Source organism: Penicillium soppii, assembly GCF_028829465.1.
Source record: "Penicillium soppii strain IBT 18220 chromosome Unknown utg000010l, whole genome shotgun sequence".
Lineage (NCBI taxonomy): Eukaryota > Fungi > Ascomycota > Eurotiomycetes > Eurotiales > Aspergillaceae > Penicillium > Penicillium soppii.
The window spans coordinates 798,334-822,540 of NW_026643240.1; the positions used below are offsets into that span (position 1 = coordinate 798,334).

General features: G+C 49.0%; 11 protein-coding genes across 11 annotated transcripts; 2 read left to right on the forward strand and 9 right to left on the reverse strand.

Annotated features, from left to right (window-relative positions):
• Positions 1-299: 299 nt before the first annotated feature.
• On the reverse strand, positions 300-1,985 carry N7529_010958 (putative tannase; the record flags this gene model as incomplete). Its single annotated transcript, XM_057246485.1, has 1 exon — positions 300-1,985. One exon carries the CDS (start codon positions 1,983-1,985, stop codon positions 300-302), a length of 1,686 nt encoding a protein of 561 aa, XP_057091834.1.
• A 1,508-nt stretch (positions 1,986-3,493) lies between these two features.
• Positions 3,494-4,471, reverse strand: N7529_010959 (uncharacterized protein; the record flags this gene model as incomplete). Its single annotated transcript, XM_057246486.1, has 1 exon — positions 3,494-4,471. The coding sequence occupies one exon, from the start codon at positions 4,469-4,471 to the stop codon at positions 3,494-3,496; it is 978 nt and encodes a 325-aa protein (XP_057091835.1).
• Positions 4,472-5,077: 606 nt separating this feature from the next.
• N7529_010960 (uncharacterized protein) lies at positions 5,078-5,977 on the reverse strand (the record flags this gene model as incomplete). Its single annotated transcript, XM_057246487.1, has 3 exons — positions 5,078-5,419; positions 5,474-5,880; positions 5,938-5,977. The coding sequence occupies 3 exons, from the start codon at positions 5,975-5,977 to the stop codon at positions 5,078-5,080; spliced, it is 789 nt and encodes a 262-aa protein (XP_057091836.1).
• A 585-nt stretch (positions 5,978-6,562) lies between these two features.
• N7529_010961 (putative RSC complex subunit (Sth1)) lies at positions 6,563-11,040 on the reverse strand (the record flags this gene model as incomplete). The annotated part of the gene is made up of 4 exons (XM_057246488.1): positions 6,563-6,784; positions 6,837-10,534; positions 10,631-10,832; positions 10,948-11,040. 4 exons carry the CDS (start codon positions 11,038-11,040, stop codon positions 6,563-6,565), a joined length of 4,215 nt encoding a protein of 1,404 aa, XP_057091837.1.
• Positions 11,041-11,422: 382 nt separating this feature from the next.
• On the reverse strand, positions 11,423-11,998 carry N7529_010962 (uncharacterized protein; the record flags this gene model as incomplete). Its single annotated transcript, XM_057246489.1, has 2 exons — positions 11,423-11,630; positions 11,982-11,998. 2 exons carry the CDS (start codon positions 11,996-11,998, stop codon positions 11,423-11,425), a joined length of 225 nt encoding a protein of 74 aa, XP_057091838.1.
• Positions 11,999-12,196: 198 nt separating this feature from the next.
• On the reverse strand, positions 12,197-13,701 carry N7529_010963 (uncharacterized protein; the record flags this gene model as incomplete). Its single annotated transcript, XM_057246490.1, has 5 exons — positions 12,197-12,803; positions 12,857-13,134; positions 13,187-13,302; positions 13,357-13,524; positions 13,575-13,701. The coding sequence occupies 5 exons, from the start codon at positions 13,699-13,701 to the stop codon at positions 12,197-12,199; spliced, it is 1,296 nt and encodes a 431-aa protein (XP_057091839.1).
• A 1,027-nt stretch (positions 13,702-14,728) lies between these two features.
• On the reverse strand, positions 14,729-15,484 carry mpt (putative DNA repair and transcription factor Ada; the record flags this gene model as incomplete). Its single annotated transcript, XM_057246491.1, has 1 exon — positions 14,729-15,484. The coding sequence occupies one exon, from the start codon at positions 15,482-15,484 to the stop codon at positions 14,729-14,731; it is 756 nt and encodes a 251-aa protein (XP_057091840.1).
• A 1,152-nt stretch (positions 15,485-16,636) lies between these two features.
• N7529_010965 (60S ribosomal protein uL2) lies at positions 16,637-17,608 on the reverse strand (the record flags this gene model as incomplete). The annotated part of the gene is made up of 3 exons (XM_057246492.1): positions 16,637-16,774; positions 16,843-17,420; positions 17,560-17,608. The coding sequence occupies 3 exons, from the start codon at positions 17,606-17,608 to the stop codon at positions 16,637-16,639; spliced, it is 765 nt and encodes a 254-aa protein (XP_057091841.1).
• A 1,213-nt stretch (positions 17,609-18,821) lies between these two features.
• Positions 18,822-20,988, forward strand: N7529_010966 (uncharacterized protein; the record flags this gene model as incomplete). Its single annotated transcript, XM_057246493.1, has 5 exons — positions 18,822-19,007; positions 19,117-19,286; positions 19,397-19,526; positions 19,586-19,954; positions 20,014-20,988. 5 exons carry the CDS (start codon positions 18,822-18,824, stop codon positions 20,986-20,988), a joined length of 1,830 nt encoding a protein of 609 aa, XP_057091842.1.
• A 568-nt stretch (positions 20,989-21,556) lies between these two features.
• N7529_010967 (DUF1770 domain-containing protein) lies at positions 21,557-22,281 on the reverse strand (the record flags this gene model as incomplete). The annotated part of the gene is made up of 3 exons (XM_057246494.1): positions 21,557-21,595; positions 21,681-21,875; positions 21,973-22,281. The coding sequence occupies 3 exons, from the start codon at positions 22,279-22,281 to the stop codon at positions 21,557-21,559; spliced, it is 543 nt and encodes a 180-aa protein (XP_057091843.1).
• A 191-nt stretch (positions 22,282-22,472) lies between these two features.
• Positions 22,473-23,915, forward strand: N7529_010968 (adenosine kinase; the record flags this gene model as incomplete). The annotated part of the gene is made up of 7 exons (XM_057246495.1): positions 22,473-22,524; positions 22,577-22,592; positions 22,656-22,806; positions 22,865-23,206; positions 23,266-23,603; positions 23,657-23,770; positions 23,879-23,915. 7 exons carry the CDS (start codon positions 22,473-22,475, stop codon positions 23,913-23,915), a joined length of 1,050 nt encoding a protein of 349 aa, XP_057091844.1.
• Between the last annotated feature and the right edge of the window lie 292 nt (positions 23,916-24,207).

The following is a 24,207-nucleotide window of genomic DNA, read 5'->3' on the forward strand; positions in this document are numbered from 1 at the left end:
GGCCCAATCCAAGACTGTCATGTTCCCTGCCATATGCTGCTCCCATGCCCGTTCAACCCCTACTGCCCGAAAGAAAGATGAACCAAGTATCAATTCTAAATCTATGCAAGATAAGGTAATGGACAGTTGAAAACATGGGAGATGCAGAAGAGTTATAATTAGACTAGAAGAATCCCAACTATGTCACAATCCCAAGCCCTAATTAGCGAAATAATCTACATTTTCAGTCCAAAATTGAACCAAACAACATGTCTCTCAGTCAATCCCGGACATCCAGCGGAGAGATTCGTTACATCGATCTAGTAAACAGGCACCTTGAAAGCAGGGAAAGTGTAAGTCCAGCTGTCAATGGAAGCCTTGTCGTTGACACAGTCGAAGGTGCTGTTGCTCTTCCAGAGCGGACGAGTAGGCCACTGGCAAAGCATCTGCGTCTCGCCCTTATAATTACCAGAGGAAACAGTAGCATTGAGACGAGAAGGCTGAACACCCTTCTCAACCCAGTTGATCATGGTCTGCATGTTGTCCTCCGGGTACGGGCCAGGCTGGAGGGTGTTGGTTCCACAGTGTGCCGCGCCGGGAATCAGGTAGAACTGGTACCACTCGGCCAGTTTCTTGAGACTCTTCTCCGAGGACAGATGCGGGTACATAATCGAGCGGACGGACTGCCAGTAGTGCACAGAGGAAGCGGTGGGGATGCTGGGATCCGACTCGCCGTGGTAGTGTAGGAGTTTACCACCGGAAGATTGAAACGGGGTCAGGTCTGGCAGGGTGGTCTGCAGGCTATCCATGTATCGGACCATGCCGGTGTTCATCCAGTCGACAAGGGTGTCGTAGGTGACGTTGTTAAGGTCGGAGAGATTGTCGAGGTCGAGGAGCTGGACGAACTTGGTCACGTACTCGCCGCCGGTGGAGGGGATGTCGAGCTCCCACTTGCTGGTTGCGTTGTTCCACTGGGTGTCACCGTCGCTGAGCTCGGAACCGATCTGCCAAGAGAGGTAGGCACGCTCGCCCTTGGAGTTGTGTAGGCCGTCGTAGATAGCTTGGGCGACCTTCACGCCCTGGGCGGTGACCTTGCCACTCTGGGCGGGCTGGTAGGAGGTGCTGCTGCCTTCGGCACGCTTGCTGAAGCCGAATCCGAGGGAGGTGCTTGTCTCTGCGGCGCAGTAGTATTTCTCGCCGATGATGGAGGTCAGGTTGAAGTGGAGCTTGCAGAGGTCGGTACGAGAGATGACGCCGTCGGTGCGTCCGTCGAGGGGATCGCAGGCAGCAATGGTCGCGTTGACAATCTTGGCCAGCTCGCATGGGGGTGGGTAGTAGTCCATAGTCTGTTCGACGGTGGCGGGGAAAACGTGGTGGACTTGCTGTTGACCGAAGCGGAAGGCCGGGGCACCAGTGATCGCACCGTCGTACTCCTCACCGTAGCGCTGGACCTGGCTCATGCCCTCGCGGCCACCGTCGGAGCAGCCCTCGTAGTAGGTGTAGACCTTGGCAGAGGAAGACATGCCGTAGAAGCCACGGGTGAGCACCTTTCCGAGCTTTGTCATCTCGCCCAGAGCCTGATATCCGAACATGTAGGTGGCATCCCAGTTGATAGTTCCGTTTCCGTAGAGAGCGACTTCGTCGTAGCTGGTGTCAAAGGCATCGTAGCCTGCACTGGTGGCACCACTGACAGCACCGTACTCGAGACCACCGGTTGCATCGCTGGACAGAGAGAAACCACCACCGCCGGCGACATAGAAGCGCTTCTTGAAGTCAGAGGGCTTGGGGAAAGCGTACTTGATGACAACGGAGTCTCCCTTGCCAGTGTGCTCGTAGGTGACGGTCACATTGCAGTAGGTGTAGGTCGCAGTGCTAGTGCTACCCATTCCACCAGAACTGGCATTGTAGACTGCTGCAGCGGTCACCGCAGAAGGGATCATGTTGATACCCAGGAGAGTGCCATTAGAAAGGGAGGGCAGACCGCACATTAGCAACGGTACAGACATCAGCGAGTGAGGCAGCACTCGCTGAAGCTGCCAGGGCTGCAACGGAGGCACCCCAGGAGAGACGCATAATGAAATATATCGAATGGATATATACAAAAGGAGGTGAATGAGTGTCAAGAAAATGAAAAATGAAAGAACGTGAGGATTCAATTCAATTCCGGAACATTGAAATACTTATAAACTAAATAAAGGGCTTTCGTGACGACGGTGGTTTATCAATTTTTGGCAAGTGATGCGCAGATCTATTGGCCCGCATAGTAAACCATACAATATTCCAGGGTTGCAGGTCCCAAGTCGTCGTCATCTCAGAACACAGTTGAGACTTACGTTTGAAATAGAAAGGTGAATGTGTAGTATACTAGGGAGTACGGAGTACCATCCGGGTAATGAAGGTGCCTAGTATAGCTCAGCCTTCCAAATAAGGGTCACCGGATAAAATTTTGGGACCAGTTAAGGAGTTTAAGGAGTTCATCCAATTATTGGCGGAAATATCTAGTCTATCTGGAGTTTGATGTTAGGCGGGTAAAGTTTACTCCCCATGGTGAAAATCGTGAAATTGTGAACATGAAAAAGATTGACGATCTACGCAACTAACCTTAATGGAACTGGTTTGACCGCGTAAGTCTGAGCTCCTGACAGTGGCTAGGGTACGCGTGGCCATTACTAAGTCCCATTGCTATACTACTTTCCAATCTCAATGGTAAAGCTTGGGGATGGTTCTCCAAGGTCGAATTGAATTGAACGTCCAATACATGATGCATCCACAAGATAAATTAGAAATTAGAGACTCTATGTAGAGGTAAGAACTAAGCCATACGATATACTCTTCATGCAGGTACAATATATGCCTAAGCCATTTGATCAAATGCAAGCCTGTATCATAGACTTTTATGCGCTTCAATTCTTTTCCACTAGTTGCTTAGCCTGTTAATTTCTGCAGGACTTGAGTCTGGAGGTCTCTAGTGTACAACGTATGTTATCCCCTTTCTACTCTATTCCCACTGAGAGCCTTCTTTATATCATATCCTCTACATCATTTCCTCCTGTGCTGGCTAGATACGCTAACCTTAGAAGGATATATGCGTACTGACTGCGAGGATTTCCGGTGAATCATCGGTATATTTACGTACAATCATGATAAAAAGTCAGAAACCAGATCAATGATCCACACTCTTGTACCCGTGACTGGTTTGAGGGTAGGGCTTTGTAGTGACCCACCATGACATGGCACTAATGCCAACATTATCAGATCAAGCTGTAGATGGCACCTGTTTACAATTCCTCTACTTTGCCTAAAATGTTCCGTAAATTTCCGCAGCTCATATTCAGTTTCTCTTATGACTAGGACAATCGTGATGCCCACGTGGATGAAGCTCTTGCTTTTCTAGTTTGAAGTAGAAGCCTGCAGAGCATAGTGTCTTGGAATCTTGGAACATTATAGCCGAAGCGCTATACCAATCTGCATCGGAATCATCCCAAAGAACGTTGCGCATTCTTTAAATCGTAATTCAAGTTACTGTGACAACCATTTTCCCATGCGCCTCATTGTTTTCCATTGCACGATGGGCTTCCTGAATCTCATTGAAATTGAAAACCTTCCAAGGGTCTGCACTGAAACGCTTCTGTGCCACCATTTCGACAATTTCCTCAAGGGGAACATCTGATAAGGGAAATTCAGGGGTTCCAAAAGCGAAACTCCCAAAAAAGCTAAGATGGACACCACTCGCCATCTGCAAAAGAGGATTGAATTCAGAGATGGGCTCAAGTCCACCCAAGAACCCAGCTAGACAGACCCGACCCCCTCTGTGCACCATATTGAGAGAATCAACAACAGTGCTATTGCCTATGAGCTCCAAAATAGCGTCAAATTTATCTGTGACGTGTTCAGAGAGCTTAGGGTCTTCAATTAGCACCTTCTCAGCTCCAAGAGCTTTGAGTTGTGGGACCCGGTTCTCATTGCGGGTTGTTGCGGTGACAACGGATCCAGCCTGTCTTGCCAGATTGATTGCCGCTCTCCCAAAAGCAGAAGTTCCGCCGCGGATGAGGAGCCGCGTCCCCGCTGATATCTCTAGGTTCCGGAACAGACAAGTCCATGCCGTAGCGTATGATTCCGGGATTGCGGCCAGCTGATCCCACCGTAATTCTGCCGCCGCTGGCCCGAGTGAGACGACATTGGAGACTTTGGCCCGAGTGTATTCCGCATAGCTGCCGTTAATTGTACGTCCCAGACCACCCATCAGACTTGCAACTGGAGTGCCTTCTTTGAATTCTCCGCCTGGGCAGTTGAACACAGTGCCGACGCACTCGATTCCACTGATTGGCATCCACTCTGCCCATTCACCTTTCCGCATGTGCATTTCGGCGTGATTGATACCAAATGCCTTGACAGATATCACAACTTCCCCTTTCTTTGACTCTGGGGGGACTACATCTTTGATGACAAGGGACTCGGGTCCCCCAAACTTTTCGATAACGATTGCTTTCATAGTGGGTAGTGATAAACTTGTTCAGTTTTGGAGAAAGAACTATGAAAATGTGTCAGACTTGCTCATCATTGTCTTCGATATGCGTAAGCACGGTGTTGCATTACCAAATGTATGACAAATATGACGTTGTACCCTGCCGTACTAAGGTTATTTCACATTGATAACATACAGGCATCTAGATGATATTATTAATCAACATCTGATATGCTTGCAATCCATATTTCGGATCCCGCGGCATCAGGATTGTCCATCTCCATTGCTGACAGCATACTGTCGTATGGCCGAGATCACCTTCCACTCGCACCTAAACTTCTTGAACTCCCGTTATGTCAATCTTATACTATCATTCACTATACTCTACTTTGAAAACACCTCATTCTTTAACATTAATGTGTCCATGTAGAGCTATAATGGATCTACCCGGGGCCACCACGAAGCAAATTAGTCTACCATCGGGGGTCAAGGTGTTCTGCCGCGAGAAAGGACTTGCAAATTCACCACTCATGTCCATTCTCCATGGATTCCCTACATCATAAGCTCATGAATTCTTCCTACCTAGACAAGACTTTGTGTTGATATGGTAACTTCGAAACATCCAACATCTAACTAAGCCATGTAAGCACCGCCAGAAACCTGCCAAGTCTGCCCAGTCAACCACTGCGACTCAGGACTAGCAATCAAAGACGCCACTCCCGCAACATCCTCTACTTCCCCGGGCCGACCAAGCGGCGACCACTTACTCAGAGCCTCATCGATCTGCTGCGGATTCATCTTGTCACCGCCAGGGATGTACTTCGCCGACATCTCAGCATACATATCAGTCTTGACGCCACCAGCAGCAATGCAATTGACAGTGATATTGCGCGCCCCAAAGTCCACAGCAAGACACTTGGTCATGCCCTGCACGGCGGCTTTGGAGGCAGCATAGACGGCGTGGCGAGGGACACCCTAATGTCGCGGAGTCAGCAGCTAGCATCAACCGCCGCAATCTCGTGTCCTCACCTTGACGGCTGAAATCGACGAAGTCAGCATCACCCGCCCGTAATCTTCCATGAATCGATAAGCCTGCTGCGCAACAAAGTACTGTCCTTTGACATTGACCGCAAAGACGGCGTCGATATCGCTGCCCTTGACTTCGGAGAGATCGCCGAAATGCTCAATGCCAGAGTTGCTCACGGCAATGTCAAGGCGTCCGAATTCACGAATGAGAGTCTCGAACATGGCCTTGACTTCTTCTTCTTGGGAAACGTCTGCCTGGAGTGTGATGGCGCGGACACCTAGGGCACGGATTTGGCCTGCGACGGTCTCGGCGGCTGAGGCATTTGAGACGTAGTTGATGGCTATGTCTGCACCGCGCTGGGCAAACTTGAGGGCTATGGCAGCTCCGATGCCGCGGCTGGAGCCTGTGACTGTGGAGGTCATCTATCAGTGTCGTGGCTTGGGATGTGGTGGGATCGAAGTTATACTTATGGCGACTTTGCCGGCGAGGTCTTTGTTTGTAGGCATTGTGAATTGGACTTCACCCTCGGTAGACTAGAATGCGAGGATTTTGTGCGGGGTATTGGCAGGGCGATGCAACCTTTTATAATTTCGTTATCATGCATGGGCTGGATCTCAAAGAACGGTGAACATCTGCATGCGTCGCCATCCTGCTGCGATCGTCGAAATGTAGAGAACCAATACAATTTTCCAAGGCTAACAGTCAAAGTTTTACATGGAAATAAAAATTCAAATGAATCAAAGTCGAATTCTTCCTAATTCGCAGTACATACTCATCACATACAGGGGTGGTCTTGCACAAATTGATATTGTCCACGCAGCCAAGACATCGCACCCAGAATCAATCGCTCGGAACAAAGAGTGCAGCGCCATCCTCCGGAATTCCATCCCCGAGTTCAAAAACAAAAAATTCACGCAATAACGCCTATCCTAGATGGCACAGACGTGAAGGGGAAAAGAAAAGAAGTATTTTCGGATTACACATGACAAGACAAGAAAGACACAAGCGACATTAGGTAGAAAGTCGCATGGGCAAAAAAAGAGGCGCAGGGTTGGATTAAGGGTTCAACCCCCACGATGCTGTTGGGAAATTCATTGTTCAAAGCTGTAATCAGCTCCATTGTTGGGGCTGTCTCGGTTGGGGTTGCTGAAGGTAAGCTTGAGCTTTGGCTGGCCTGGGGTTCCAGCTGTCAAAGGAGTGTCGGCACCGGAGGCAAACTCAGTCGAGGCATCGCCACCTGTATATTGATCCTCAAAGCTGGCGAGCTCAGGGTGGGGCTCCGTAAGTCTTCTGAGTTCCGACAGGCACTTGTTCTATGAGATTGTTAGTATGTGGAATTCGTTCAACAAGACAATAAAAACTTACTTCGATGTCATTGGCATCTTGGAACAGGACACTGCCATCCTCGTTGTAGGTGCGGGCATTCTGGCAAAGCAAATGGATGTCATCGCGGAACGCCTTCAAGCTCTGATAGTCGCCACGCTTGATCTTCTTTTGGATGGTTTCTATGGCGATAGGATTTTGAATGATCATATAATAGTCGGGGTAGTAGGAACGTGGCGGAGGCTTCATGAATGGGTCGATGATTGCACGGACCATAGGACCCTCTTCGCTATCAGAACCCTCGGGCGGTACCTCGGCCTCCATGTCCATCAATGACTGAATTACAGTATCACAAATGCGATTCAAATTGGCACGATCAGTGGGATTGAGGGTATCCGGAACCTTGGGCTGGCGACCTCTCTTGCGCTTTGGTTGCGGGGTTTCCTCCACAACTTCCTCGGCCTTGCGCTTAGGAGGAGGGCCACGACGACGCTTCTGTTTTTGAGGGGTCTCATCTTCGTCTTCAATGATAGATGGCTCGGGTGAAGAGTCCTCGCCTTCACGCCCAGCTTTGTTAGACTTGCGACGCTCAACACGAGCTTCCTTGCGCGCAATGGCTTCTTCGATGGTGTCGTCATCGGCGTCCACCGCCATCAGCCACTGCTCTTCAGTAAGTCCATCATCGTACTTGGTGATCTTGCGCTCACGAGCACCACGACCAGTAACCTCAATTTCGACTTCCTCGGTCACAGGGTTGTCCTCCTGCATGTAGATTTCAGGCAGCTCTTGTTCACACATAAGTCGAGGGTAGCGGTGACCGGGGCCATATGAATCGGTAGCAATCCGTTGCCTGTCGATCTCCTGGAAAATAGGAATTTCTTCTTCGCCACGGGCCATGATTTCGTTAAGTTCGTCATCATCCATTTCGTCGTGATCACCAATATGATCCGCAGCCTCTGCAGTATCCAAGAGAGTCCGCAGAAGTGCATCTCTCTCTTCATTGGTGGACTTGTTGTCGAACTTTCCTGCTTGGATAACCTTGCCATCCATGTCCAGCTTGAACTGAGCACGTTCGAGGATCTTCTCTTCGACTGAGTTTGAACTGATCAATCGGAGAATACGCACTTCATTTTTCTGACCGATACGATGAGCACGATCCTGCGCCTGCAAATCTTGGTGAGGATTCCAATCAGAATCGTAGATAATGACGGTGTCTGCAGTCTGCAAGTTCAGACCAAGACCACCAGCGCGAGTGGAAAGTAAGAAACAGAAATACTCGGAGCCAGGTTCGTTGAATTGCCGCAAGAGATCGGATCGATCATCGGATTTGGTAGAGCCGTCAAGACGCAGATATTTCATACCTCGGAGACGAAGGAAGTCTTCCATGATATTCATAATTTGGGTCATCTGGAAGAACATCAGGACTCTGTGGCCGGTGGCACGGAATTTGGGCAAGATTCGATCAAGCAGTTCGAACTTTCCAGCGGTTCGCCAAAGGAGATCGTTGGACATGCGAGTGGGGTTCATCTGGTCCTCAACGGGCTCGAAAACAAATGGATGGTTGCAGAGCTTTCGCAGCTGCATGAGCATGTTGCTGAGACCACGCATACCAGTCTTACCACCCTTGCCGTCACTGACAGCCATCTTGTTGTGGGTGACAAGTTGCTTGTACAGCTTGGTCTGCAAGGCAGAGAATCGGCACTTGATAACACGTTCCTGCTTATCGGGAAGATCTTTCTCGACATCTTTCTTCAGACGACGGAGCAAAAAGGGACGAAGAACCTTATGAAGACGGCGAATGACGAGCAATTGCTCTTCTTCGCTCAAGTCCATACGATCCTGGCCACCAGTGTTCGCAAAAGGTGTGTTAAACCATTCATCAAACGACTTGACGGACTTGAAGATGTTTGGAAGCACGAAATTGAGAAGAGCCCAAAGTTCTGGCAGGTTGTTTTGCAGAGGAGTACCGGTCAAAATGATACGGTATCGGGTGATGTAGTAGGTTGATAGAGTGCTACTGAGCTTGGATTGGGTGTTCTTCATGCGGTGACCTTCGTCAACAATCATGTGTGTCCACTTGATCTTGCTTAGAACTGGACGATCCTTAATGATATACTCGTAGGTCGTGAGAAGAACTTGGAATTGACCCCAACGGATCTGTTGCTGCTGCTGTTTTCGTGCGTTGGGTGGGCCCTTGTAGACAACCTTGCTCACGTCGGGCGCCCACTTGTCAAATTCGTTATTCCAATTGGTGAGGGTAGAAAGTGGCACAATGACCAAAAACGGCCCGTTGTTCTTCTTCTTTTCGATAATATGGGTAATCAAACTGATTGTTTGGATGGTCTTTCCGAGACCCATCTCGTCTGCCAAGATACCGTTCAGGTTGTTGTTGTACAACGAAATCATCCATTGCAGACCCTTTATCTGGTACTCCTTAAGAGTGCCTCCCTTGAGCATTGTGGGCTGTGTGGTGACCTCTTCCTGGATACGATGAGCAACAGCGTAGTAATCTACCTTCTTCTTTCCAGTGGCAGTAGTGTCATCTCCCTCGTTTTCGCTATCAGCAATCTCCTCATCAGATTCGTCTTCCGGCTCGGGCGCCTCGCCGTAACGGTTTGCCAGGTTACGCTGCTGTTCCTTGACGGAAGCGGCAAGTTGCTTCAAGAAGTTGTCGGTCTGCTTTAGAAGATGTGAAATACGGGAGTCCTTCGCTTGTCCCAGAAGCTTCAGGTAGGTCTCCTCGTCGTTGGCCTTCAAAGCCTGAAGACGTTGCTTTGCAGTCCGCTCTACGCGTCTCTGCTCTTCACGTTCCATGTGCTGGTGATGCGAAATCATCATGCGACCCAGCTTCTGGGAACGGGCGCGCTGCTGGCCGGAGGCATTGACAAGGTCCGCGCTGTGGTTGAGAATAGCCTGGATCTGATCGAATTGCTTCTTCTTCTCGCGAGATTCACGAGCATCACGTTGTTGCTTCTCGAGCTTCTCGGTGATGCGAGCCTCACGCAGGGACTGTTTCTTCATGCGACGATGGCTCGATCGGTTGGCGGACATCCCAAGGTTGCCGTAATGGAACATCTCGCCCAGAATGTGTTTGCGGTACGCTCGCTGCTTCGGCAACAAATTCAATTTTTTCCACTCGATCAAGGCCTTCATCTTGAGAGAATCGTCGTATGTGGGTGTATCACTTTTGCTGGTGTCCCACACGCCGAGGTTGGCGGGCAGGGCAGCAAGCTCCTGTTTTCGAGCAGAAATTTTATTGTACACTGCAGTCTCACGATCCTCGCGAATCTGCTCCAAGTCAATCCCAGGGGGCAATAGTGCTGGAATGCGCAGGCGATCGGCGCGTTTGGCGTGATCGGTGTAGCTGATGGTACTGGACAGCGCGTCGTAAGGTGACTGGAAGTTGTCGTACCATTCCCTAGTCATGACTTCGGCATTTGTGGATTCCGGAGCCTGGCTACCAGACGAGCCTTCATTGGCAGCGTCAATGATCTTTTCAGATGCGGCGACTGTATCTGCGGGCGTTGGTTTTTGCGACTTCTTGTGGAAAAGCTGTTCTTGGACACGAGGAGGGATGGCAAGATTTTTGGACAACATCTTGAAGGCTAAAATCTGGTTCCGAAGGGTAGCCAGTTGTTCTGGTGAGAAGCTGCCGCTGCCGACCGCCGCATTCTTCCCAGTCTGTCCAGCCACGGTGGGAGCATTTGGGGCGGTTGTTGAAGAAGTCGAGGCGGTGCGACCTATTTGCGACACAGGTCAGTTCTGAAAATTGAGTTCAAAGGCGGGGGTGGGTAGTGTTGTGTGGAAAGGGGAGAATAATATTTGATAGAACTTACCATGAGCACCATTGGTAGCAACAGCATCAGTGGTGGAGCCGTTCATTTGTTGAGGCTGACGTTGCTGTTGCGCCTGCTGCTGAGCCATGCGCTGCTGCTTCGCAAAAGCCTGCTGCCGTTGTATGGCAGTGAGCAGGTTATGTGCGTTGAGGAACTCTGGGTCATCAGGGCGGACACCTTGCTCTTGCATCTGCTTGTATTTCTACCGGAAGGTTAGAACCGACAAATAAACCCAAGAGTATGCGGGAGGGAGCATTGGAAAGGAAGTAAAACAATGTTGTGGACATTTGTATTGGGGAAAAGAATATCAAACTTACTTGAAGTATCTCTTGAACATTTTGTTGTGTGAGGTTTGGCGGCAGGCTCGCATTGCCTGGCGCCATGTTTGGCGCCGGGTGTAAAGAAGCCATGGCGACGCGTATGTTTCTTTAATTCATGAGCAAACAAGGTTGCTTGGGGTGGATAATGGTTTTCAAGATCGACGCGGTATAGAATTGGAAAGTCAGTCTCCACCTAAGCTCAATTGCTAAGTCGCGCTGGAGGAGAAGGGGGCGTCGCGGACGAAAGGGAGGGGTAGCAGCGACGTGGGCGTGGCCGCTTCTGGTAAATGCGATTAAAAGAGTACTGTATGGGAAGCTTGGCGATAGAAAGCGTGATGTTTAGGGCCGTGGTCGGAGCTCTCGGCGATGCGATCGATGGGATTACGGGGAGCGGGTACTTTCAGGGACAAGGGAGTCAAAGAAAGCGAGTAAAGTGGCGGGTTCTCGGGTTAAAGCAAAGTGGGAGGAAACCTCAAAATTCGAAGGCGCGTTGGGATGGCGCGTTCAAAAAAGTGGATGGGATGAAAATGGAGATGGGGAGGGGACGGAGTTGCGCGACAGGCTCGGGGAAATCTGGGTGCTCAGAGCAAAGGACCAACACAAGGGGAGGAGGAGATTTCGAGTAGTCACGTGTTGCTGACTCACGCCCGTGCTGGGAGTTTTCTTGGAACTGCGCAGCTCTGGTACCGTGGCCGATTTAGGAAATAGGTAAACTTGTATGAATAAGAGGTTGCGAAGAAGAAGTAATTGTTTTGAATTATGGTGAATTGATGTTCATAGTGAATATCATGAATGGATTGATTGTTGAGATTGTAATTACCGAGTCAGTCAATTGACAATCAAACAAAATGACAATACATTGTACTCGGAATGTTAAAGTAAACCGGGTCCACCCTTGCTGGCCACAATCTGCAGATCTTTTTTTGATCTTTAGAGTATCGAATCAATCCGTCTCGTGGTAAATCAACAAAGCATACGTTATTCAGCACAAAACTCGTGCTCATTCATACTCAACTCTCCATTGAAACTACCTACGGGGATACTCCATAAGAAGCAATCAACGCTGACCATGAGAAAGAAAATGGAAATCAACTAGGAAAGGAACGGTACAACCCCATTTTAGAGGGTTTAATAACAAAGTGATAAGGATAGATACCACCACCACGACCCGATCATATCCTCCCAAACTCCAAAACCCCAGGCTCAAGATCAATGAAAGACATATGTTGCACTGTCAAAAGCTCATTCAGGCATTTGGTGCCGCAAGCAAGCTTCGCTTCATTGGTGGGGGAGGGGGAGGTGGCTTCTTCGCACGTGAAGGCGGAGGTGGAGGGGGGCCCTTCTTCAACCCCATAGTATTTATATTGTTTGCGCTAGGCTGACGAGACAAGACGCTGCCGTGGGATGTTGCGGGAGAGATCGACCTGCCACCGCTGTACACCCGGTCAGGACTGGAACGGCCATAGGAGCTGACCTCTTCGGAGTCGGCGTATGGATCAGCAGAGACTCGGCCACTGCCCACTTGGGAACTGCCGCGACGACCAAAGCTGGTCAGATTCTCGCTGGCAGTACGCTGCTGGAGCCACTGTGAAGCAACTGGGCTGTGGTCCTGTCGGAGTTGAGCTGGGCCTTCAAATGTAGGCACTCTACTAAGAACCGGACGTTGAGGACTCTCTCGTGGAGGAGACTCGGCATATCGTGTCGCAATGGTCTTGCTCGATTGGATGGGAAATCGTGTCTCTGCAGCATTCATCATCTCTTCCTGCAATGGTTCACATCGTTCCTGGTAAGAGTGGGCAGTGTTGGAGCGAGCCCGTGTAGGACGGCGGCCGGACGTTTGACCTTGGTTAGATCTGGTTCAGTATTAGTATAGAACACGATGCAATTGGAAACTTATAATCCTTACCCGACCCACTCGCTCTTGAGCTGCAGCAGCGCCTCGCGAGATCGTTCGTGGTACTCAAGTTGAGCGTCCAAGAACGCGCCCATGTCCATCACGTTGTCGGTTTCGGCCTGTCGCACGTCCTGCATACGACGGAGCACGTCATCGTTGGCTTCCTCGTACTTGACTTTCTGGGAGCGCAGCTCTTCCTCTACACGGAAGTCTTCCTTCTTCGCTTTCTCCATTTTTGAGAGGGAGGTGTCGTATGCGAGTCGGCGACTGTCCAGTTTCTTGCGAGCTTGCTGTGTGGAAAGTTAGTACTGGATCTTCAATATTGTAAGGGCAAGAACATGCCTGGTAATCTTTCATCTGGGTCAGTGACCTTTCCAGGGATTCAAGCCAGCTCGAAGTCGCCTGCGCAATGTAGCTCTCTTGGATGCGCGCGATGCGCTCCTCGGTGCGTCCAAACACTGATCAAAGGGTCAGACGTTTGCTATTCCTTTCCATTCGCGATAAAAACTCACTGATCAAGCACTGTCCGTATTCTGAGTTGCCGTCGAAGTCCTCTCCGTGTGCCACCATGCTACTTCCCAGGTGGGCAATCGGAAGTGTCTTCTCCTTATCGTCTCCTTCATTGCGTTTCGAGATGGCTTTGACATAAGAAGTCATGGATTTGTGAATACGATCAACGCCTAGACATGTCAATTAGTATGGGCTCAAATACCGGGCAGAGCTCACTTACCTTCATGTCGCACGCCCATCTCCGTCTCCATGGCCTTGAAATTATCAGATTGGCAGGTCTTGGCCTCTCCGCCCATGCGCTCTCCGGCCCATTGTTTAAACCGGCCGATTCTCTTGTTCACGTGCATGTTGTAAAGAATGATCGAAACCAGCGATTGTGAGGGAAGAAAAAAAGAATGAAGAGGAAACAACGAAGTGGAAGGGGAGGGGAAAGGAGGTTGGGGGGAACAGGATTAGATTAAATCATCCCTGTGCACGCCATTATGATAAAATGGAATTATGATCTCGACCGGCCACTGGCGTTTCTGGAATTTCTCCAAAACGTTTTTTTTTATTTTTTATTTCTTTTCTTTTCTTTGGTCAATGCATGCAGTCGATCAAGTGGAGAACAATTCTCGTTGCGTACTCCGTACATAATGGCTTTTGTATTTTGTATTATATCAATCGAATAATCAATTATGAGTCTATACGAATACGGTCTATGCTAATACATCTACGGAGTAAATATTGACCATTGTATCTGATACTAGAATAGACTGAGACTCTTGAGACAGGGGAACACATACAATATTGTAGTGACACGCGTTGGTGGACCGGTGGAGAATAGCCACCACATCCTATTGGAAGGTCTGGAACCATTCACAATCAATTACTATAATTAACTGTAAATTGATCGTCTATTGCCACAGGGTCCAGTTGAGACTTTCCCAATAGATCTGATACAATACATGTATACCAGAAATACAATATGATACCTGTGGACGTACTTACATACTGACATCCGAAGATACCAACTATAATATAGTACTCCGTACGTTGCGGTCATGTATTTATCTTCTATGAGATAGATATATTGATCGTGCGCACGGGGCACTCAAATGGCTTAGAAACAGGGTTTCAACTCTGTTTCAGTTAATAGTTGACACTACGAATAGTATGGAGTTTGAACGGCCAAGATTCAATACCCAGTGGGGTTGCATTGCCGTAATACCAGTTCCAATCATTGCTTGTGATTGTAGATAAACCGTTCAGCTCATTTTTATTATTCAATCTATATTCAATCCCATTATTGGCTACGTTATAGAAACATATATTAGCTATACATATTCTCCAGGAATATTACTGGTATCGTCGCATCGCAGAAAAAAAACCCCATCAATCAGATGCTGAGATTATTCTCGGGTCAATACACGTAGATAAAGAATCAGGCATCCACACTTGTTCATGCTCAAAGGCTAGAAGAGCATCGAATTCATTCCAGGCATCATTCATATACCTGGGGCACCCGGCCCTAGTTTCCGACGGACCAGCCCCTTTTTCCTCAATACCATCTCCATCTTCATCTAGATCCAAGATCTCCACACCGTTCCCATTCCCAGAAATAAAGGGTGGTGTTTCAACATCGGACGATGCGGATACCCCCGAGTCCGGGGAACGTAAGTTGCTCTGTGCAAGGCTAACTACATACTGCCCGGGCGTAACGCCGACACGTTTTTTGAAGACGCGATGGAAATGGCTGGACGTCAGGCCAGCCTGCGCTGCCAAATCGCTGAGTTTCGGTTTCAGCCCTGCTGCCAGACTGTTTCGGATTGACTCGCAAGCTTTCTCGACCACTGCGGTTTGGGGGTTGCTTTGAGCCGCCGTCTGGCCCGAATGCGGCCGGCAGCGCTTACACGCCCGAAACCCTGCTTTCTCGGCCAGTGATGGGGTATCGTAGAATTGGACATTTGCGCGGCGAGCTAGCCGTGCTGGGCATGATGGGCGGCAGTATATTTTTGTGGTAAGGACGGCGTAGACGAAGGTGTTCACTGTGGCGTCGCGGGTTGCAATGGCTTGCCACCGCTCTGTGTTGGTGAGAGCAACGGTTGGGCTGAGACGGGCGATCCGTCGAGGCATGAATATTTCGGACATACTGCAGGATTGGAATATCTGTCAATTGATATATCCTGCTGTGGTCAACACAGCAGCAGCGACCAAGTTCCAGAGAAAAAGGCGGGGGAATTCTGATGATTGATCTCAAATTGACCAATCAGAACCCCTAGCGCTATTTATCGTAGACCTAAACCCAGCCTTTTACATCGAGTAAATGGTATCTTGGAAATGATTTGCATGGCCAGGCTATGATTTCAGAGACCCTTGATTTGAATTAATTGCGTTAGGGCCATCAATGGTGTTTCTTTTTTCAAATCCATTGCTCTGAGATATATTTACACCACATCACTGAGCCCGAACCAGTCATGAAACAACCTCAAGAATACATTTAGCACGCTATTGAATACTCCAAAAGCCAACAGAGCCCAACGATTTCCAAAACCACATTTTGACTACGGAGTATATATGTGCAACATGATCATTTTAGCAATCAAGACTAAGACATGGAGGAACCATTTACAGATGTAGAATAAATATAATCACATCACATTGAGTGGTGCATGAGCCAGGGCCGATATTTAGAGGGATATATTTAATGACCATGTACTAGGTAGTTGGCAGGATAATACCTAGGTAGTTCAGTGTCGCTCAACAGTAGGCTCATGATCGAGAACATCTACATCTACATATGGTCAAAAGTAGGTTGTGTAGCATACTTGCTGGATCTTGAGAGCCATGATGAATTGCTCATTTTATCTACAGACCTATGTTGACTTTGGGGTGACCTGCAAGATAACAAATCACCCAGGGACTGCTGTGTTACCGGGTACAGGCTACGGCAACAAATTTGTACCCAGGGGAACAACTATCGTATGCCGATGAATCAGCGTACCCCATGCAGTACGGACTACAGAGTCTAGAGGGTGATGAACGGGACGGAAGAAAAGTTTAAAAGGTGTATCATTCCACAGCCCTGAGGGCCTTTTGATTTTCCGTTCTGCCCCTATCAAGGCCGTCCCCAAACCCCTTTCATCACCCATTGGTTTGCTCGAAAAGGTAAAGGATGGTGACCACAACCTTAATTCGCTAAGAGCGTATGAGACGCTCATCCGCAGTCGCCTAGGTACATTTGTCTCATAGCAGAATTCCATTTTCAACCCGTCACAAGAATAACTCCAAGAAAAAGAAGACTTAATCCTTGGTCTTCTGGGTACCGCGGAGCAGACCAGTTCTGCGGGCGGCAATGAGACCGGCCTTTTGACCCTGGGTGGCGTAGCGGGAGATGGTCGAGGCCTTACCGATGTGCTGGTGGTTACCACCACCGTGAGGCTGTAGAGCAAATTGTCAGAGATTTGGAGCTCGATTTCAGCCGAGTCTGGCTGTAAATGGAAACTTACGTGATCGACGGGGTTCATGGCAACACCACGAGTCTTGGGCCAAGAGTTGCGCTTGACAGCGAACTTGTGCTTGGCACGACCGGCCTTGAGCAAAGGCTTGTCGGTACGGCCACCACCGGCGACGATACCAACCATACCGCGGGCGGTGTTCTTGATGACCTTCTTGGCACCGGAGGGGAGCTTGACACGGGTCTTGCCATCCTCGGGGTTGTGGCCAATGATGGTAACGTAGTTACCGGAGGTACGGCCAAGCGCACCACGGTCACCGGACTTCTCCTCGACGTTGGTGACGACGGTACCCTCGGGCATGGAACCCAGGGGAAGAATGTTACCGACAGTCAGGGCAGCGTTCTTACCGGCGTAGATGAACTGGCCGGTGTACATGCCCTCGTTGGCGATGAAGGTCTCGGTGATCATCTTGAACTTGTAGGGGTGGCGGAACTGGACCTTGGCGAGGGGAGCACCACGGCCGGCATCGTGGACGATCTCCTTGACGACACCACGGGTGTAACCGTGAGCCTCAGCGTAGTCGAGAGTCCGGAACTGGGCAGGGGCCTTGTTCAGGCGGGTGTTGGCCGCTGTAAAGTAAAGAAAATCCATATCAGCACTGCAATCTCATTGCGAATCTGTGTGTGTTTCCATGAATCTCTGTATCCTCCTCGTCTGCGCGGCGTAGGTTCAAAATTTCGTGCTGGGATGATTTGCGGTCGCACTCACTGAAAATGGAGCCACGGCCCTTCCTCTGGTTGCGGATGACACGACCCATGGCGACTGTCTAGACGATGATCCTATGTTAGTATGAAAGTCGGACAGAAGTGTCGTGGGAAAGTGGTAAGTCGTACCTCGAATTGAAGATAGGCTTGTCGTTGACGAGTTGAGAAATCATCGGACGGGGACTTGTGTGGGCTTTAGGGTGCGCGGTCGCTTAGACCTAACCCAATTGGGTTTAGCGCATGGTCGCTTACTCGAATTGCTGAACTACGCAACATAGGAATTTGGCCCTTAGACCTTTGATTTTGGGGATTTTAATAGATTTTATGCTGTTGAACTAAAAGAATATAATATTTAAAATAACAATATCTATTAAATATCACAAAAATTCAAGATAATTGCCTATAAATCGAGTATTTCTAGTCAAGCCCTGTAGATTTTTTTGGAGAGGCGAATTATGTCAGCATAAAACGTGACCTGGACTGCAGATGCCAAGAACCGCATCATCTCTGGTTATCAAGTTTTCTACAGTATGTACTCCATACATTGAGCTATGCCTTCTATCTTGGATTATAATCAAGTCGCTCTACACTATTGCAATGTTGAAATTGAGGTGTAGCTGCTGGGAATTCTCTTGAAATGACTGAATGATAATCAGAATCAATCATTCAGAAAGGTCGCCAGACTTTCTACGGAGTAGACCTATCCAACCTGGAATTGTGTCTGTAGTCAAGTCTTCGTGCCCTCTTTACTAACCAGACTGTTTGATGAGATATCGATGGAATATTGATGAATTCAATACAATCACATATCTTTGATAGAACCGATTTCTCAAATAACTGCAGAGGGATCAATCTTAGGGTTACAACAACTCGTCGCGTGCTAAATGCAATTTATATGTACTTCCCAACAGAAAGGTCATCGTCAACCACTCCCGCCTGTTTTTCACTAATCATTACTATCTGGATGATTTACTTAATTGAAATTCTTTATTCAACAGCTCTATTGGTGCCTTGTCAGCTATATCTACTTCCTTTTTATATCACCATACAAAGCCTGAGCTTCTTTCAATCAATAAGCCATTGCCATTGATAATGATTCTGTAAGAGACGGCAATAGATTTCCAATTAAAAAAAAGTGTCGCATAGAAATAGAGCGGTTGCGTAGTAATCTTTGATAATCGCCCTGCGGGCGCAAATCGGTGCAGACGCCGGGTTGAATGCGCGTAACCATTTCCTCCTTCACCATCTTACCCCAGCACTTCTATCATGCCCTCAGACTCTGAACTTTCATCATTATCGTCGGCACCCCCGACAGACGATGAAGCAGCCATGGCGGTCGAAAAGCCTGCTGGTATTGCAAAATACTTCAAGAAGGAGTCCGAAACGCCGCCTCCAAAGCGGGAGCCGTCACCACCGCATGAATACGTTTTGGCCGACAATCCTGATATCGCAGTGAGTTTATCTCTCAGTAGATGGACACTGCTCATTGATACACCAGCGGGATTATCTATGACGCGTCTAATCCACCAAAGGACACGCTTGCTAAGTTGTCGCAATCTAGTTCATCGTCATGTTCCGCGCGCGTTTCCTTGAAGTCTTCCCCCGAGGAGTGCCACATTGCGGACCACAGGACATTGAGATCGGAGTTGAAGAGTCTCCCCCTGGAGAATGTATCGAAAGACTTCTATGCGCAATACTTGGGCTCGTTTTGAATCGCAAGAAGGAAGTTGAGTATGGTTTGCCACCTGTCGATTGATGCCGTGCGGAGGTGCTCGCAGACGCGATTTTACCCCCGCTACTAATGACCGAGCTGATGGCTAACGCGATGCATGGATATATAGACGGAACCACTTTACGCGCCCTCTCGAAGAAGCAATTCATACACACCAGTCGCAATGGCCCAAAGAATGGCAGGGAAAAAATCCTCTTCACGGGGGTCGCAGCTTTGCGACCATGTCCCCTGTGGAACGCGTATGATTTTGATACCTATAAAAGCTCTCAAATTACGCCTCTGACATATTTGAATATAGTTGCAATTATTGAAGGCTCTGATACTCTGGTCTCTTTCATCTTCCGAAGCGGTTCAGGCAAAGATCAAAGACTCCTACAAGCAGGCACGCCATGAAGACGACCTCAATCAACCTCTCTCTGTTCAGCCCTGGGGCCGGGATAGCCTCAAACGTCGGTACTGGCTTATCGAAGGTTATGACGATACAAACTTCCGGCTCTACCGCGAGAGCAATCCAACCCTCAAAAACAACACTTGGTGGACTGTCGCGGGCAGTATCCCTGAACTAGAGGCAGTTGCGGAGAAGCTCGAGAGCGAGAAAGGGACCAACTCAAAGAAACTTAGCGAGAAAATTCGCGCTTCAATTCCTCGGTTTGAAGCGTCGGAGGAGGTAATTTACTTCACATCCCATGAAAAAAAATTAAGTGGATTATGCTTACACGATCTTAGAAACGGAAACGTCGTGAATATCGTCTGGCCCGGAAAGCTGCTTTCACCCGCCCGGATCCAGGATTCTCCATGTACGAAGGTCGTACACGGGGAAAGAAGCTCAAGTACACATACTCAGATGACGAGGACGTATTTTCTGACGACCAGCCCTCCACTCGTCGTTCGACTCGAAACGCGGCCCCGACCGAAGCTCCTACAGAGTCTAGGCGCCCTCGATTTACGGCAAGTGGGAGACAGATTCGGTCTCGTGCTGGGGGTCTCTATGGCGAGTCTCTTTTGTATGGACAGCACGGCGGTGCTGATGACGAGGAATTCGAAGAAGAAGAGGAGGTCAGCCGGCCACAGAGGACTCGGACCTCGATTCACCCAAATGGATACTCCGGATACGATGCGGAAGACCTGGATGATGCCTCAGAAGTACATTCTACTGCGAATGACAGTGGCAACGAATGGCGGGGCGTTGATGATGACTTGGAAAACGACTTCGAAGGCGACGATGAGGAAGGAGAGGAAGCCAGCGCAGAAGAGTCAGGTGAGAACGACGAACCAGAAAGCCTTGTCGTACAGCTTCGATATGGCAAAGGAGATGCGTCTAGCAACCCCGAAGTTCAGATCGACAAACCACCTCCTATGCAAGACGTTGAAATGAAGGATGTTGGAGAATCTGCAGCAGCAGAATCTTCTGTCCAAGCGCCGCCACCAACACTCCCCTTTTCATCAGGCCCAGTTGTGCAGCAGCCCCCAGCCATGACTGCGCCCTCATTATCCTCTGTTCCGATACCCCAGGTGCCAACCCAGCCCGCGCCGGCTATGGCTGCACCACCTGTTGCTTCAGCTCCTAAGCCGCAAGAAGCCATCCCACAAGGGCTGATGGCTACATCCTCTACGCATTCATCCCAAGAACCTCTTGGTGCTAGCGCTGAGATACCGAGAGCCACTCAGTCCATTGAGCCGAACGGAGTCAATCAATCTTGAATCACTCAATGTGTCCGGATTTTGTTCTGAGCTGTGTTAACATAGGCATCGTCTTTTTGTAAGGCTAAGAGCGGGCCTTCTGCTAATGTGCATTCTAATTGTTGCTGGATAGACCTCTGTCTAAATCATTTGCACTCAGGTCGTGGGGATTCCGAGATAGCTGGCTGTGGAAGCCGAAGTAGCGCTAGAGCTGCATTTGAAGTGATGAAAGCGAGCTGTCAAACAACGCCTCTTATTGTTAGTAGAATAGTAGTAACAGTAGTAAAACATCGATGATTTGCACGTAATTAGAAATCATAGGTCTCGATTCATAAGGATAGCACGGGAGCTGTCGCGTGTTGGATTTAAAGGTAAGCTTGAATCAGATGACAGATGGACAGGACAGAGAATACAATATCTGTTAGAGTGAAGGATATAGGGAATGCAAATGGGAATCAATAAGAGCAGGCGCCTCCAGAAAGCGCGAAAAAACGCCAATAATGCAAGCAATCAAATGTATGCAGAAGCCAGCTATCACCAGACTCCTGGTTTAGGATACCAAAAGATCGCATCCAGCGCAGAGACAGGTTCAGTCAGAACCAGCGTTGGAGAATTGGGCCGTATAGAACTGCAGAAACTCCTCGACCGTCAGCCACTCCAATTCTGGTCGAGATCAGATTGGGGAAAATCAATGATAGGGGGACTTTGCTCACATCTTCAACTTGCGACGCAAGTCGCGGATCTCTAGTTGAGCCCAATTGCGGCAGATGCCAGTTATTCACTTCATACCACCACCTGCGAATCCTGCTTCCAAGAGTGTGACCGCTGACCGAGGCGTTGCGGTTCCAAAAGCGCCAGCCCGAGAGCGCAAGCGTCCAAACAGTTCCTTGAATCAAAGGAAGAAGCACCTAAAAAAATGCAATTGGCACGTTAGCCAGGGGTTCAGAGACAAACTGATTCCTCTATGTGGTTCTTCACGAGCCACCTAAATCTAGAAATGCGTACCTGATCCCTAGTGGTAATCCACGCCACTCGCCCCCAGGATTCGGCATCCTTGATACTGGCGAGGTAGCTCTGTTCGAAGCGTAGATCGGGAAGAGGAGGGAGATTTTGACGCCGGTGAACTGGATGAATCATCCGGCTTGGATGAACGATGTCGGATGCAATGCTGTTTGTGTCGGAGTCCGGACCTACTACGACGGGCTGTTTTTCTGAAGCTGCCGTGGACGGGTTGACATCGTGAGCTGGATCGGGATTGTGATTGATGCTCGCAGATTGAATGAGCTCCGGGATTTCCATAGCGTGACCGGCCATCTTGAGTAGACTTGGTTATATTTGGTGATATTTAGTCGCTGAGCATTCAAAACAGCTTTCGGATGAACAACCCATCGGCCGTAACCGGTGGATCCATACAGTCCGCTCTTTTCTGCCGACCCCTCCATATCCTCCCACCTTCGCCCACCTTTTTAAATCCCTATTCATTCGTATTTATCATCAATATCATAATGGCTGCTCCTCAAGGTTACCCTCTTCTCTGTCTGGAGAACCCTCTCCTCGGTATGTCAATCCCAAAGATGATTAGAACCCAATACTGACTTGCTTCCAATAGACATCCAGGCTCGTGGGTATGATTATACTTCAAAGTAAATTAACACCAAACATGGAATGCTGATGGTTATTTTTTTTAGCGATGCTGCTCTTTTGGAAAAGTATGGCCTGAAGGAAAATGATGCTATCCTTGCTGAGGAACAGCACATGGGTATCTACGAGGACCTCCTCTCCCGTGATGCCAAGCTGATTCCCGGTGGTGCCGCCCAGAACACTGCTCGTGGTGCTCAGGTATGAATTGGAACCCTCCCTTTTGTGGTTTTGGCGACGGTTTTAACGAAATTTGCAGTACCTGCTTCCTGAGCAGTCCGTTGTCTACATTGGCTGCATTGGCAAGGACAAGTACGGTGACATCCTCAAGAAGACTTGCGAGGAGGCCGGTGTCCACACCGAGTACCGTGTTGATGAGTCTCAGCCTACCGGTAAGTGTGGTGTTGTTATCACTGGCCACAACCGCAGCATGTGCACCCACCTTGCTGCTGCCAACGAGTACAAGATTGAGCACCTCAAGCAGCCCGAGATCTGGTCTCTGGTTGAGAAGGCCCAGGTCTACTACGTCGGTGGATACCACCTGACTGTCTGCGTGCCCGCTATCATCGCTCTTGGCGAGGAGGCCGCGGCAAAGAACAAGGTAAGTCATGTTGTTCCGTGTGGCGTGTCAGGCCTCATTCTAATACAAGTATCTTCTAGGTCTTCATGCTGTCTCTTTCCGCCCCCTTCATCCCCCAGTTCTTCAAGGAGCAGTTGGACAGTGTTCTTCCATACACTGACTACACCTTCTGCAACGAGACTGAGGCCATTGCCTACTCTCAGAGCCACGAGTGGGGCACCGAGGACATCACTGAGATTGCCAAGAAGCTCGCTCAGCTCCCCAAGAAGAACACCCAGCGTCCCCGTGTTGCCATTGTTACCCAGGGCACCCTCCCAACCATCGTTGCCACCGGCTCTGCTTCCGGTTCCGTCGATGTGAAGGAATTCAACGTTCACGAGATCTCCAAGGATGCCATCAACGACACCAACGGTGCCGGGTAAGTAATTTTGATATAAGCCTGAGTGTGTATACACTAACTTGTTTCTACAGTGACGCCTTCGCTGGTGGATTCTGCGCAGGTATCGTTTCCGGCAAGTCTCTCGATGACAGCATCGACATGGGCCAGTGGCTCGCCAGCAAGAGCATCCAGGAACTTGGACCTTCGTGAGTTTTCTTTCTCCTATACACTGCTGTGACTTTATCTTGGCTACGGCAAGATTATTTCTAGAAGTGTCAACTGAGAGACTCTTGCTAACTTCTGTCAATCTACAGCTTCCCCTCCCCCAAGCAAACCTACTCTCGCTCTTAAGCGAGCAAAATGTAGACTACAAAAAAGCATAGACTACCAAACAACCTTCAACACATCCTCCAATTTAATATTGGAAGATTGCGTGCAATAATCCAGTTCTAACAACAGATGAGCACCATATGATTTCAGATGATTCAACCCTCTATACCCAATCTTTCTTTTTCAACTCTTGATGACTTCAACGTACTGTCTAAATAATTGAATGAAACCTAAACATTCTTTTCGGGATGCTTGCCTTTATAATATCTTTGAGAAATTCAAAACATGTTATAGGAATTGACCATCTTAAAGG